The sequence below is a fragment of the Heteronotia binoei genome, chromosome 2, assembly GCF_032191835.1.
Source record: "Heteronotia binoei isolate CCM8104 ecotype False Entrance Well chromosome 2, APGP_CSIRO_Hbin_v1, whole genome shotgun sequence".
Taxonomy (NCBI): domain Eukaryota; kingdom Metazoa; phylum Chordata; class Lepidosauria; order Squamata; family Gekkonidae; genus Heteronotia; species Heteronotia binoei.
In genome coordinates, this window is record NC_083224.1 from 88,460,862 (window position 1) to 88,475,369 (window position 14,508).

General features: G+C 43.2%; 2 protein-coding genes across 6 annotated transcripts in view; one reads left to right on the top strand and one right to left on the bottom strand.

The window, feature by feature from the left end:
• Nucleotides 1–478: 478 nt before the first annotated feature.
• LOC132567609 (armadillo repeat-containing protein 12-like) lies at nucleotides 479–9,745 on the top strand. The gene is made up of 6 exons (XM_060233288.1): nucleotides 479–627; nucleotides 1,496–1,650; nucleotides 3,503–3,637; nucleotides 6,628–6,801; nucleotides 6,936–7,007; nucleotides 9,334–9,745. The coding sequence occupies exons 1-6, from the start codon at nucleotides 489–491 to the stop codon at nucleotides 9,709–9,711; spliced, it is 1,053 nt and encodes a 350-aa protein (XP_060089271.1). The 5' UTR covers nucleotides 479–488; the 3' UTR covers nucleotides 9,712–9,745.
• A 1,531-nt stretch (nucleotides 9,746–11,276) lies between these two features.
• The window catches only part of BRPF3 (bromodomain and PHD finger containing 3), a 49,598-nt gene continuing 46,366 nt past the window's right edge, over nucleotides 11,277–14,508 (bottom strand). For all 5 annotated transcript variants that reach the window (XM_060231537.1, XM_060231536.1, XM_060231534.1 and 2 more), the window contains one exon: nucleotides 11,277–13,708. In XM_060231537.1, coding sequence (XP_060087520.1) covers nucleotides 13,525–13,708 — 184 coding nt within the window. In that variant the 3' untranslated portion in view covers nucleotides 11,277–13,524. The remainder of the gene's footprint in view (nucleotides 13,709–14,508) is intronic.

Here is a 14,508-nt window from a genome sequence, read left to right on the forward strand (position 1 = left end):
AATCACAAATCAAATCCCTTGTGTGAAGTATTCACACCCATTCACTATCACCTTAGCCCCAAGCTTTTCAACAGTTTCAATGGTTCAATCACTTACTTCAGGGGTGGCCAACGGTAGCTCTCCAGATGTTTTTTGCCTACAACTCCCTTCAGCCCCAGCCAGCATGGCCAATGGCTGGGGCTGATAGGAGTTGTAAGCAAAAAGAATCTGAAGAGCTACCGTTGGCCACCCCTGAAGTAAGTGATTGAACCATTGAAACTAGTGGAATCCAGACATGCTACTGGGAGCTGCTCCGTTACAGCAGGGAACTAAAAAGAATTTTGGCAGGAAAATCTGCCTCACAGAGAAAAAAATAGCAGAGGTCTGTCATTGTGTGCTTCAGATGTCATGATGGAATCTGGTGATGTCACAAACCATGTAGTGACCAGTCCAGTGTTTCCACCCATGGGACTTCTTGATCTGGATCCCTTGAAGTTTAAGGCAAGCAGATGAAGGTTTCAGACGTGATAACCACAAAAAATGTGGTAACTGTGGCTACAGCAGCTGGCGCTGTCTACCTAGTGGCTAAAACAGTCATGGCAGGGATCAAGAGCCCACCCTACAACCCAGAGCCACTTCCCTTAGCCAGTGAGTAAGAAGGGATACAGTAAGATGGTGAAGCATTTTCACAACATTTTCCTATATTCTATAATTGGTTGTGTCTGTGCAAGAACCTATTCAGAAGGAAGTGCATCCATGTGGCAGATTTCAAGCTGTATCAGTTTGGCTTTTCAGCACCAACATCTGACCTGGATATGCCCCTAAATGACCACATAGGAATAATATATATATATTATGTGCCTCTGACATGAAGCTGTGTTGTGTGCTGCATGAAGCTATGTTCTGTGAATCTGCCATAAGATAGGCTTCCCAACAGCTTACAAAAATTGATTCTGCTCAGGCTGGAGGGGCTACACCTTTTTCCAACACAATTTGTTCGAGTTTCTCACATTCTCAGTTCTATGGAACTCTGAAAATGCAACCAAGGGATGCCCTTGTTCTTCCTCGTAATATTTGCGTTAATGAAATGCTGAATCTGTCTCTGCCCCTAGGCTTGTCAAGTGACTTCTTTCAGGGTCTGCATTATTGTCTTCCAATTCCTACTCGGTGTTCAAAGGCTGCCTTAGTTTTGTATATATCTCTGCAGAGAGGCAATCTGCTTAATGAAATGTGAATGGTGAATGGCTATGAGTTAAATATCAGATATCCCCAAGTGGATGATCTTGCAGCTGACTTTGTATTTCTTTTAAGAGCCACAATGCCAAGAGAACAATTTGTTGAAAGAGGAGAATATGTTAAATTACTGTCTTATCAGAACACACTGGGCATTTTATTTAGTCCAATACCTGTTCTATTCATTGCCAGTTTAAAGTCCACAGCCATCTCTCTTTTTACCTCCTGCCACTTTCAATGCTCCTTTCCTTTCCTTTCCTTTCCTTCTTGCTTTTGTTGCCAGGACTTGCTGTAGAGCACCAGACTCCAAATATGCCTGTGAGGGACTCTGGAGAGCTCAGGGGACTCCTGCTTTCCCTCAATCCAAGACTAGATGTGTTTGCCAAGAAAATGATTCTCCATGGCATCACACGGTGTGTTTACCTACTGGACACAGAGGTGAGAATTCAGAATTGCAGCATGCATGGCATAGACTAGAAAAGCAAGAAAGGCATGGGTAAGGTAGTTGGAGTCAGCCCCTGGATCTTTAATGCTTGTTCCACAGGTTCCAGATGCACAGGATAACATCAAGCCTGTGTCTTTAAATACAAGTCTGCCAATAAACACATGAAGCAATCTTACATTGATTAAGACCATTAATCAGTCAAGGCCACTATTGTCTGCTGTGATTGGCAGCTGTTCCAGCACCCTCCCAATTTTTGCTTCTATTCCTCTCACAACCCTGTTCTCAGCAACTTTTATTCCAGTTGCAGTCACTGGGGGAAGGAATGTCCCCTGGGGAATGGAAATCAGAGAGCTGTGGTGGGAATGGGAAGGATTCAGCACCCTCTCACTGCATGCTCCTTTTGTGCTTTAAATCTCACCTCCAGCCTGCTTTTCACATATTTGGCAGGCTCATATTTCAAAAGCATGGGACTGCTAGCATGAGTGATGCATTGCAGAAAATTGCTGCAAAGTGAAATGTGAACACCACTGAAGCAAATGTGTAACTGTTTATAATAAAGGAAAAAATATATAGATTAATGTCTGAACAGCTAGAAGATATTGTTTAATTGGTAATTTTCTTGTCCACTCCTTGTGGACAAGGAAAATCCCATGAAGTCACAGTTGACAATTGGCAACCCCATAGAACAGCTTCGTAGACAGAATTTCTGACCTCAGGGGGCATGAACAAAAGTTGTAGGCACTTAGCGATCCCGCCCCACCATGGGAGGCTGCCAGCTGCTCCTTAGCACCCTCCTGCACAATTTAAACAGTCCTCCCTCTCCCACTGCCTCCTCCTCCTGAGGAGCCAGGGGAGTGAAAGCTAAGGGGGTGGGAGCCACCCCATCCTCAAGGGGGATTTAAATGGTGTGGGAGGGCACCCAGGAGCAGCCGTTGCCTTTCCTGTGCCATTGAAAGGACCCATTGACCAGCTGATTGGTGGGACTTTAAACTGTTCAGGAGGCTGGTGCCTGCTCCTGGTGCTTTCCCACATGATTTAAATCATCCAGGAGGGAGGGGGCAGCCCACACCTTCTTAGCTTTTGCCCCCATAGCCCCTCTGGAGGAGGTGGCAGGGTGGGAGGGAGGAAAGGTTGGGGGCCCTGAGTAGGGGCACCCTGACAGGAAGTCAGGGGCAGGGCCCCACAGCCCACCCCCCCACCCGTGGCTACAGTCTGCCATAGGATTTTCAAGGCAGGAGACATTCACAGCTGGTTTGCCATTACCTGGCTCTGTATAGTGACCCAGGATGTCCTCCCTGGTGGTCTCCCATCCAAGTATTAACCAGGGCCAACCTTGCTTAACTTCTGAGATCTGATGAGATCAGGCTAGCCTGGGCTATCCAGGTCAGTCCACAGAAAGTAATTAGAATAAAATCATGATATAGAGTTTTCTCATAATGAAATTGGTTTCTGAACTTTAATTTAAAATTATTTTCAGACTCTCTCCTAAATTCAAGAAATCTAGAAACATAAAGATTGGTCCAACCAAAGTTAGCCACTTTATAGATTAAGTAAGTCAGAGGTAACCAACGGGAGCTCTCCAGATGTTTTTTTGCTTACAACTCCCATCAGCCCCAGCCATTGGCCATGCTGGCTGGGGCTGAAGGGAGTTGTAGGCAAAAAACATCTGGAGAGCTACCGTTGGCCACCCCTGAAGTAAGTGATTGAACCATTGAAACTAGTGGAATCAAGACGGATCTGATAGATGTTGAAGTATTATTTGGAAATGAAGTGGGGGGGGGGGTTGTACCTGGTGTTTCACTACAGCCACATCACTTTCTAACTTTCTGTGTTCTGCTTCTCCAGGCAATAGCCTGTACTTACGAAGACATCACACTTGTGGCCTCTTTCCTGGATGATCAAGACATGGGTATCAAGAGTCAGGCACTAAATGCCCTCAAGGCCTTTTCTGGCATCAGGAAGTTCAAAATCAGTATTCAGGTGATTCTTTCTTCTAGATTGGGTTCTTTACCATTGGACAAGGCATCTTTCACCTGAATGTGTGAACTGACTCTGTTGAAAAGTTTGGGGCTAAGGTGATAGTAAATGGGTGTGAATACTTCACACAAGGGATTTGATTTGTGATTGTTTTTCCAGAAAACCATGCAGGCACTGAGTGATAAAATGCTTGTGTGAACTCAACCTTGGTGCCAAAACAGATGTGATATGAAGGATCCCTGACTAGGATCCTCCAGGGTGGTTTTTTTAAAAAGCTGATTCATAGTAGCATGTAGTTATTTCAAACCCTTTCCTCCAATGCTTTCTGTCTGGTTTAAAGTGCCTCTCTACAGTCATCATTTGCTCTGAGTGGGGATACGAATTAATGTGCTCGTGCCTGTCTTTTTCCCCATCTGAACTAATTTGAAGTTTTGGGGGGTGGATTTGGAAGACACATGGGAAGAAATGATTAAGCGTTACACCCTTTCATCCAGTGACTCTTCCCCAGTCTGCCTCCTGGCACTGCTAATTAGTTTTTATAGAAGTTGAAGGTCCTAGTCACGGTATCTTTCACATCAAATCTGTTTGGAGTGTTAGGAGAGGCAGCACATTTGATTGCAGTTGCTATGATATCTCACAATAGTGTGGCTCCTGCCCCGCTGGTCCATAAGGAAAAAACATGAAAATTTCTTTTCTCGCCCCTTCCAGGCTCACGAGGCAGTTAACAGCCATATCAAAGAGAAAATACAATAAAAAGAATCACCCGGTTGCGGGTACAATCCTAAACAATGGATTTGTCGTCTCTAGAGGGCAGAGTTCATTCACAGAAAAAAAAGTCACAGGTGCATTTGCAAACATGCACACTGCCGCACAAGTGCCTCTTCTATGACAAAAGCACTGTCTCCTGCCCATGCATACTAGATGAGGGGAAAGGCTTGCTCAGATTGGGGCAGGGCAGAGAGAAGTCATGCTTGCTACAGTTCAGTGCAGTTGTTCTTGTTAAAATCTACACCTGTATTGTACAATGGGGGAATGTGTAGCTGCCACATAATCTCTTTTAAACCCCCCACAAAACAAAATGTTCACAAAATGGCACCATCATGGGTTAGGCAAGGTCACTAAAAAAAAGGAAGTCCCCTGTGCAAGCACCAGTTGTTTCCGACTCTGGGGTGACGTTGCTTTCACAACATTTTCACGGCAGACTTTTTACGGGGTAGTTTGCCATTGCCTTCCCCAGTCATCGACACTTTACCCCCAGCAAGCTGGGTACTCATGTTACCGACCTCGGAAGGATGGAAGGCTGAGTCCACCTTGAGCCGGCTACCTGAACCCAGCTTCCACCGGGATCGAATTCAGGTCGTAAGCAGAGAGTTCGGACTACAGTATTGCAGCTTTACCACTCTGCACCACGGGGGTGCTACTACTTATGTCCTAAATAGCCAACATCAACCTAGGATGTTCTTTCGGTCAAAATTGCATTTCAAATCAGTAATAAATGTGGGAAGTACTTCCTTTTCCCAGGTGTGAAAGACTGCACTCTGAGCTCCTAGAAAATAAAACATTCCCAGAACAAAAGTACTACTATGTGGGAGGATATATACAGGTCATGCTGAGCAATTAGAAAATAAATATTCATTATGCAAAAGGGAAAAAAGGTTGCTATAGAAAAACCTTTACAAAGGTTTACATAATTACATCTTGAGCCCAGTTTGGAGGTATTTTAATAACACAAGGAATAAACAAATGAGATATACCAAGTTGCAGTTGGTGTAGGTGTCTGGTTATCTCATGGAACAAAACCATTTCTGTTATCTGAGAAGGGAAGCCCATATGGGATAAACGGTAGAAAATTGCCATGTGTTGCTCAATCTCTATAGTACATTCTGTTCACAGCTTGGGAGTTTCCGTAAGATTTAGACTATTTTGGTTAGGGGTCAAATCTAAGGTAGAAAAGCTGTGTGAGGGAGGTACAGAGACAGATCCTAGAAGCTATGAGGAAGTTTGCTTTATGACTGCAAAATCCATGCTACTTGACCACTAGTAGTGTAACCCAAAGCATCTGTTTTATATACATGAGAGGGACAAGCCCATCCTAGACCTTGATTTTAACTAGGGATGCAGTAAATAAATAAATGAGCAGCTGGGTGGAATCTGGGAAGAGGAACACAGAGCAGGTTGCAAGTGGAGCCAGGGAGTGGCAGCCTGCAGTTTGGGGCTGAGTCAAGGAAGCCGTTAGGGGCAGTTTGAGGCAGGTCCAGAGAAACAGCCCAATGGAAACATTGCCTACTTACTGCAGGTTTACTATTTTTTTTTTTTTTAAGAAAAGAGAGAAAGCAGGGAGATCCACTCTCACCACTTGTATCCATCTTTTGACTGCACTACTTTTCCAACTTTGGAACCATGGCTGCAGTTTAAAACCTGCTGTTCATTGATTTCCTCTCTTTCCCTATTCTTACTTATTTTAGAAAAATTTCAGTGCTGCCTCTTGAGAGAACTGATCTATTTGTTATCCCAAACCTGTCCCCTGGGAAGCTCCTGCATAGCCATTTTCTCCTGTGCACTAGGTTTAGACTGTGCATCTGTTTAAGACACTACCCCAGTTAACCAGGCCAGACTCTGAGGACAATTTCTCTTCATTGAGATCATTTTCTTTTTTGCACAACTTCTCTAAATGTATCCCATACATTGTGAGGTTTGAGATTTATCCTATTTGGTGAGTGTTCAGATTCTTGTCTTTTTTCAAAACTGTGATACATATCAGAGTTCACATGTGCATGAAGCTACGAGTAGAAATGCTCACTGTGCCAAACTGAAGGGTAAAAATAAGTAATGTGAGCATTTGGCCTTGGAAACCAGCAAAGAGAAAATGTGACAATCGAGGTTCTCAGGAAGCAAAATTCTGTGCCAGTTTGATTGCTGTGTGCAGTGACATCTGTGATTCACACCACTCAGGAACTGGGTTTGTAATGGTTAAATACATCTTTGTTTTGCAGGAATTAGTCCCCCAAATTCTTGAAATAATTACCAACCTCTGGGATAATGATGTGCACATTGCTGGGTTGAGGCTGCTGAATGGGCTGCAGTTGCCAGCTGAAACTCATCCGCTACTGAAAAAGCTTATGCCTTCCTTGATGGAAATTCTACAGTTGGGGAGCCCTGTGGCCCAGGTATTAAGGCTTTTGTCTTGCACTCAGCCAAGATCTCCTGCACTATCAGCCTTTGAGGTCATTATTGGAAACCACAGCACATGCACAGACATTCAGTTGTGCTGAATATTCTCATCTTCTGCTATCTTTTTTAGGTGCAGGTTCTAAGGTTTCTTAGCATGCTAGCCCAGAAGGAAGATCTATTATATGACATCATGAACTGCCAGGTAAGAACTACCATCCTGCCTCTATTGGAAACCTATAGGCAGGAGAGCAGCAACTGGCAAAGAAGTAGGGTGACTAGATTTTAGAAATCCACTGCAGCAAAGGAAGCTTAGTAATAACAACAAATACAAATGTATGTCCTTGCCAGTGACAGGGATCTCTGGCTAGTTGCACTAAAACAAACACATACATATGAAACTGCTTTATACCAAGACAGGCCACATTGGTCTATCAAGATCAGTGTAATCTTGTGACTCAGGCAGATGTCTTTCACATAACCTGAAATATGACACTTTTTTTAAACTAGTGATGCTAATAACTGAACCTGAGACCTTCTGCATTCAAAGCAGATGTTTTACCACTGAGGTACAGTCACTCTCTGTTGGCCAGACAATGGACTACCTCATTTATTCTGCCACAGACTGACTCCCTGTTGAGCGAGGAGCTCAGTACCGCAGGGCTCTGTACCGGGTCTAATGCTTTTTCACTTGTTCATTAATGATTTGGAGTTGGGCGTAAGCAGTGAAGTGGCTAAGTTTATGGATGACACTAAATTGTTCAGGGTGGTAAGAAGCAGAGAGGATTGTGAGGCACTTCAAAAGGATCTGTCAAGGCTGGGCGAGTGGGCATCAACATGGCAAATGCGGTTCAAGATGGCCAAGTGCAAAGTAATACGCATTGGAGCCAAAAATCCTAACTATAATTACAGGTTTATGGGGTGTGAACTGGCAGAGACTGACCAAGAGAGAGATCTTGGGGTCATGGCAGATAACTCACTGGAAATGTTGAGACAGTGTGTGACTGCAATAGAAAAGGCCAACGCTATGCTGGGAATGATTAGGAAGGGAATTAAAAAATCAGCCAGTATCATAATGCCCCTTTATAAATTGATGGTGCGGCCTCATTTGGAGTACTGGGTACAGTTCTGGTTACCACACTTTAAAAAAGCATTGGAAAAAGTGCAGAAAAGGGCAACTAGAATGATTAAAGGGTTGGAACACTTTCCCTATGAAGAAAGGTTAAAACGCTTGGGGCTCTTTAGCTTGGAGAAATGTCGACTGCGGGGTGACATGATAGAGGTTTACAAGATTATGCATGGGATAGAGAAGGTAGAGAAAGAAGTGATTTTCTCCCTTTCTCACAATACAAGAACTCATGGACACTCAATGAAATTGCTGAGCAGTTGGGCTAGAACGAATAAAAGTATTTTATCTACTACACCAAAGGGTGATTAACACATGGAATTAACTGCCACAGGAGGTGGCGGTGACTACAAGCATAGACAGCTTCAAGAGGGGATTGGATAAACATATGGAGCAGAGGTCCATCAGTATTGATGGAACTCTTTGTCTGGAGCAGTGATGCTCTGTATTCTTGGTGCTTTGTGTGGTGGGGGCAACAGTGGGAGGGCTACTAGTGTCCTGGCCCCACTGATGGACCTTCTGATGGCACCTGGGTTTTTTGGCCACTGTGTGACACAGTGTTGGACTGGATGTGCCATTGGCCTGATCCAACATGGTTTCTCTTATGTTCTTAAGAGCTGGGTAATGTGCTGCCTGATGCTCTTTCCCTGATGAATGTTCTTTGGCTCCTCCTTTATTCAGGCAAATCAGGGTACCAGCAGATCCTTATATCCCCTGAGAGCTTGCCTGATGGAAGAGTGGGCATGGCTGCTAGCAGCAGCAGCAGCCACCAGCCTAAGTATGAAAGAGTAGCAGGCCAATGAGAGTCGGCACGGGGGGTGGAGCAAGGGTGCTCTCTACCCCATTCCTTTGGGTAGTGACAGGTGCTGCTTGCTGGTCCATTTGCCTGTAAAGGAACACTGGTAAACAAGCGACTGGCAATGCCTACTTTACATTCTGCCTGTTTAAAGAGAAGGGAGAGGGGAGTTGCTTGCAGCAGTGACATAGCACTGTGCTCTGGAGAGAGCAGAATAATTCCTGAGGCAACAAGAAGCAGCTGCCACCACTTACCCCTGTATGCAGAACATTAGTAGTTGCAGATCTCCTCAGGAGGATCAGGCCTCCTCCTGCAAGTGAGCAGCAAGGCGAATTGCAATCCTCAGAAGGGAAAAGTCTCCATGTGATTAGTGCTGGGGAAGAGGGATTGCTATTGAGCCAAACAGCATTGTGGACAGGGCAGGTCAAATAGTGCCCAGTCCTCCCAAGGGGGCTAAATCCTGCTACAAACACTCAGAGAAACAGTGCAGGCAGTAGTGACTCCTTCTGTCCTGAAGCCTTTCAGGGCTCAGCAATGGCTATGGGGACTTTGGCAGCTGCATGAAGATGTTGACTTGTGATGCTGACCCTGATGCTGTCCCTTTCTAAGGTGTGTGCTGAATTTATGAACTTCTTCCAACCTTCCCAGCCTGGAAACCTCCTTGTCGCGATGCTGGTGTTAGTGGAACGGCTAAGTGAGGGACATCTGACTCCTCACTACCAGTCAGTGAACTGGCAATACAATGAACTGTCCCTTCATGAGGTTCTCTTTGGAGAAGACTCCCGTCTATCTGACCGCCTTCTCTCCCTTATCATTCACCCCGAGGAAAAAGTGCAGATCCAGAGCTTGAAGGTCATCTACAAACTCCAGCTAAGTGAGGGCATGGAGATAACAGCTGTCAGTGAAACTGATTCTAGCCTCAGTAGTTTTGTCTTTGGCTCTATTGGCAACACCACTGTTGCTGAATCCAGATTGTCTGAGTGTTGAATCTTTGCAGAATTCAAGAGATAATTAAATTATTTCAAGCAGAATGGGGCAAATAAACTAATAAAGTAGTCTGGGGAAGAATTGATGTGGCTCCATCAGTAGAAAGGGTCCATTCTCACTAGGCATCCAAGATACTGCCAACATGAAAAACTGCCAAGTTAGTCTATAGCATAAAAGACAAAAAGATTTCTGCATCAAGGAGAATTAACTAGTTACTGTGATATGAATTTTTTTAGGCAACCGTTGAGGTGGTAAGTACATCATCTATCAAAGTCAATACTGTCTGCTCTGACTGACATCAGGTATCCAGGCTTTCAGGCAGAGAGTGTTCACATCACCTGCTTCCTGATTCTTTTAACTGGAGGTGCTAGGTGACTGCGCCTAGGTCCTTCTGCATGCAAAACAGGTGCTCTACAACTGAGCCATAGCCTGACTCATTGCTTCTCAGCCTGTCTTAGTAGTTTCAGGAGCTGTAAATAAAATCCTTCAGCAGTGCTCAAAGCAGGAAGAATCAGTTGTTGGAAAAATCTAAAAGTACATCAGCTCTAGAACCGAAGCCTAAGTGAGTCGATCTGCAATTTCATTAACAGATACTATTAGATGTTCCACCCTGATGAACAGATGGTGTTCTGCCTATGTCAGTATGATGCTTGCCTCCCAATAAAAGAACAGGCAATTCATACCTCAGGGTCTGTTGATGAGGCTCAAGAATCTGACCCGGGAAGGTACACTGTGATGGTGTTGGGCTTGGCTAGGATCCACAGTTGACCAAGATTTTAGCTGCCATGGCTCTTTTCAAATTCAGCAGCATCCCAAGAAAAGTTGACAAGGAGGGCAGTTTGGCTACCCTTGATGAGTGTAACTATCACAATACTAGTATCATTCCATTCTGGAAGAGGAAAATAAAATGTCCTAAACCTAGCTTGGCACATCAGTTCATACAATTTATATGTTATGTTGAGCATAAGTCTTAAGTGGAACAGACCCCCATATGGTATGCTGAGTATGAGTCTTGAGTGGAACCTTGCTACATTGAACATGGGTGAGAACAGTCACACGACTGCCAATTTGTAATTCAATTAAAAGAATTCTCAATGTGCTGGAAAAAGACTTCTAGGAACTATTACGCAGAATCTCTCTCTCTCTCTCATCTATCTATCTATATAATATGCTTACCCTTATCTAAAGTTCAACATCTAGAGTGGTCTCTTGGATGTTCATGTTCAGCTGTATCACATGAAACCTGAACAGTCTTTAAAAATACAACAAACATTGAGAAGTCAGTTTCAGCTTGAAGGTTTTTCTAGGGTCCATCATCTTTAAATTTTCCCATCCTGTTCATAAGTTCTGAGAAGTCCCACTTTTTTCTTCCTGCCAAACTTTCTCCACTTTGCCATGTCTGAAATTCAAATAAGATTAAAGAACAACTTCCAGTTCAGACAGGAATCCAGGAAAGGAGATTTATGAAAACTGCTAAATCACCGTGGGATTTTTAAAAATGTTTAACTTATGTTTCACAGTCCAAATATCAAACAGAGGATCTTCCCAGGTTAAGACCAGTTCAGTGTTTTACATTAGAACATTTATTTCTCAGAGAGAAAATATAGTTTCAGACAGTCAGATTATAGTAGGTAAAATTAGCATTTTTTTCTTTACAAGCATAGAATTTTATTACCTCTTATACCATCTGATATAAACAGTTCTAGAAAGCAAATAAATTCACTTTCTACAATAAATAGAGCCATCTGTGCTTTACAGCAGATTGACAAGTCATGTTTAGGTCCCATAGCAACAGCAGGATAATTAGCCAATTCAAATCCTTAAAATGCAGTTTTAAAAACATGAAATAAAAGTCAAATGCAAAATCTTAAAACAGTTATACACAGGTCACAAGTCCACAGCTGAGCTACAACCTGGGAAAAGTGTATGTTGCTTTAAATTAATTACACTGTGTGCATACAAAAGACCCAGCAACATAACTGAGAACTTTAAGAATGGTAACAATCGGCCGGAATAATTTAGAACTGTATTTTACAACTATGTACATAAGTTCCTTCTGCAGCCACACTCTTTAGGCATTATTGACTTTTAAAAAAAGATTCCTATTCCCCATCTTTATATGTTACAGATATTTTCCATAAAGTGTGGTTGTATATAAGATGTATCCCAATATATAAGATGTGGTACTTTTTTTAAAAAGCTGACCACATAGAACTGGCAGTGATTCCCCGCCCCCTATTATTAATCTTTTGTTCCACAATCTTTTTAGTATGAAACATAAATTTTTAAAAATGAATTTAAAAGAAAAATGATGATTTATTCAAATGACAATCTTGCTCTGCACCTTTGGTTCATAATGCTTAAAATGAAAAAAAATCTAAGGTACATCAGAATTCAAACATGAAATACTTTGTCAGTTTGCAGTCTTCTGCACTCCCTGTTTTTTAAAAATAGTATTCTTTGAGGAGCTGTGCTCTGCTTCTAACGAATCTCTATAATGGAGGCTCAAAGAGCAGGGAAGTGGAAAGTGAAGCACTTATGGGAAAGTGAAGTAGGAAACTGTAACATATTCATGTGAGCAAGGAGACAGAGAACACCCTGATTATCACAAAACAAGATGGCAGAGATTTTTTGGGGGAAAGAGGAATTGTGGTTTGATACAGATACCTCTACCCAAAGTTGCACACTTCACTGTACATATGGCACTCATGGCAAGCAGGGACTGCATCATTCAGATCTAGAGAAAGTTTTGCACATGCAGCGAGGTGTGCAATAGACCCCCAATCCCTCTATGAGAAATGTATTATCATCTCTGCATGGACAAGAGGCTGAACATGCACCCAGCAACCATCAAGATTTATGCATCCGAGAGACAGTTATGTGCATGGGGCAGCCACTACTCAAGAGATCTATAAGTAGCACCTTTGAGCTTGGGCTATGGATACAATCTATCTTTTCCTCAACTGCTAACTATACAACAAAGTTGTTGCAAGAAATTAGATGCTATGTGAGGGATGTTTTAAAACACTGTTTTGCCCAGTTTTAATAATCTATTTATCAGAAGTTGAAGCTCCTGAATTACTGAACTGAAATGTAAAAAAACCCAACTTCATAAACTTAATCACACAAAACATTCTAATAGAGATTTCTTCTCCACATTTAAATGTGCATGAGAGAAAGGGGGAACTCAACCAAAATGTTTTCTTTGTATTTCTTTTAGGCATAAGATTTGAAAGACTAGGCTATGCATGTATAGATTCAGTGAGGCAAATGAGCGCTTTAAAAATGACGTGAAAAGTATGATGCATATTACTGTAAATTTGGCACTCATATGTCTTCCACGTTGGGGCTGTTCACACTGCTGGCAGACTCCCGAAAATTCTTCAGGACTCGCTTCAGGACTGAAAACCCAAGAGGCCTGGGAGGGCTTCAGTTCCAGCCAGCAAATGAGTTCAGCTTTCCCTTCTCATATAACCTGATCTAAGATTCTGCCAGGGTCAAGGCATTACAGTGCAGCTGTTCCTGACATCCTCTTGCTGGTCAGACTGTTCCTTCACTTCCTCTCCTGCTGGTTCTTCATTAAGACGTATTCAAAAAGAAACCAGACAGACATTTGGCACATATCAGGGACTTTACAGGAGCTTTCCCTACAGCTAGGAATAGTGCCTCTCTCCTATGAACACCCCTCCAAAAATCCACAGCACGGAAGAATCCTACTGATCCTATCAATCAGTGCACATCCGCCACAGTTCCTATGGACGTAGATAATATTATTGGGGTGAAAAGGGATGGCAGAGCAGATTCTTGTAGTCCCTACAGATAATTTGGCGTGACAAAAGGATGGTCTCCCCGGACTCTACTCATATGGATCATGGCCCGGTCAAAAGCCACCTGGACAGATTTGCGGATGCTGGTTTTTCGTCCTTCCATCATCTTCAGTTTATCCACTGTGTCATCTACTCCAAGGGGGACAACTTTGTCTCGTGGAAGCCACTGCCTGCAATTTAAGAACAAATATATTACTGAGTGTTTAAGGAATGCTTTTTCCCATTACACTAAGCCTAAGACTGGATTCAGACATACCTATGCACCACAGAAAACAGTCTGATTAACTAACTCTGATTGTGTCTACCAGATGTAAGTGGCAAATCATGGTTTACCTGCTTTTTTATTTCCTTTGGTCTTCTGTCTTGGACAGGAGGACATCCTCCAAATTCCACAGTTTCTATGGCCAGGAAGCTACAAGAGGTGATTGCTAGGGATGGGCATGAACCAAACCATGAAGCAAAATTTGTTACTGACTTTGTCCTGTTTCTGGTTCAGGAACAGAAGTTTGTGATGGCTCTACCACAAACTTCTAAAACAACTTGTGCAATTTGTGGTGGTTCATAGATGGAACAGAAAGCAAGGGGTTGAAAGACACTTCAGGTCCCTTTAAACCCCTGCTCTCTGTTCCCCGTGGAAGCTGTAAAAACAGCTGAGCAGCAGAGAGGTGCTCCCCATCGCTCAGCTGTTTCAGGCTGTCTTGTGCAGTTCCTTTAAACCCTAAAACATCTGCAGAAGACAGACTGAAAAACAGTTGCGCTTCTGCTGATTTGGGCTATCTTGTGCAGTCCCTTTAAAGCTTTTTGAAGGACTACAAAATAGCAGGAAAAACAGCTGCATGGCAGGGTAGTGTTCCCACCATGCAGCTGTTTTGGGCTGTCTTCTGCAGTCCCTTTAAAGCTTAAAGGGACTGCAGAAGACAGCACAAAAGCCAGCTCAGAAATAGTTGCGGAGTGAATCAGAGATATCCTG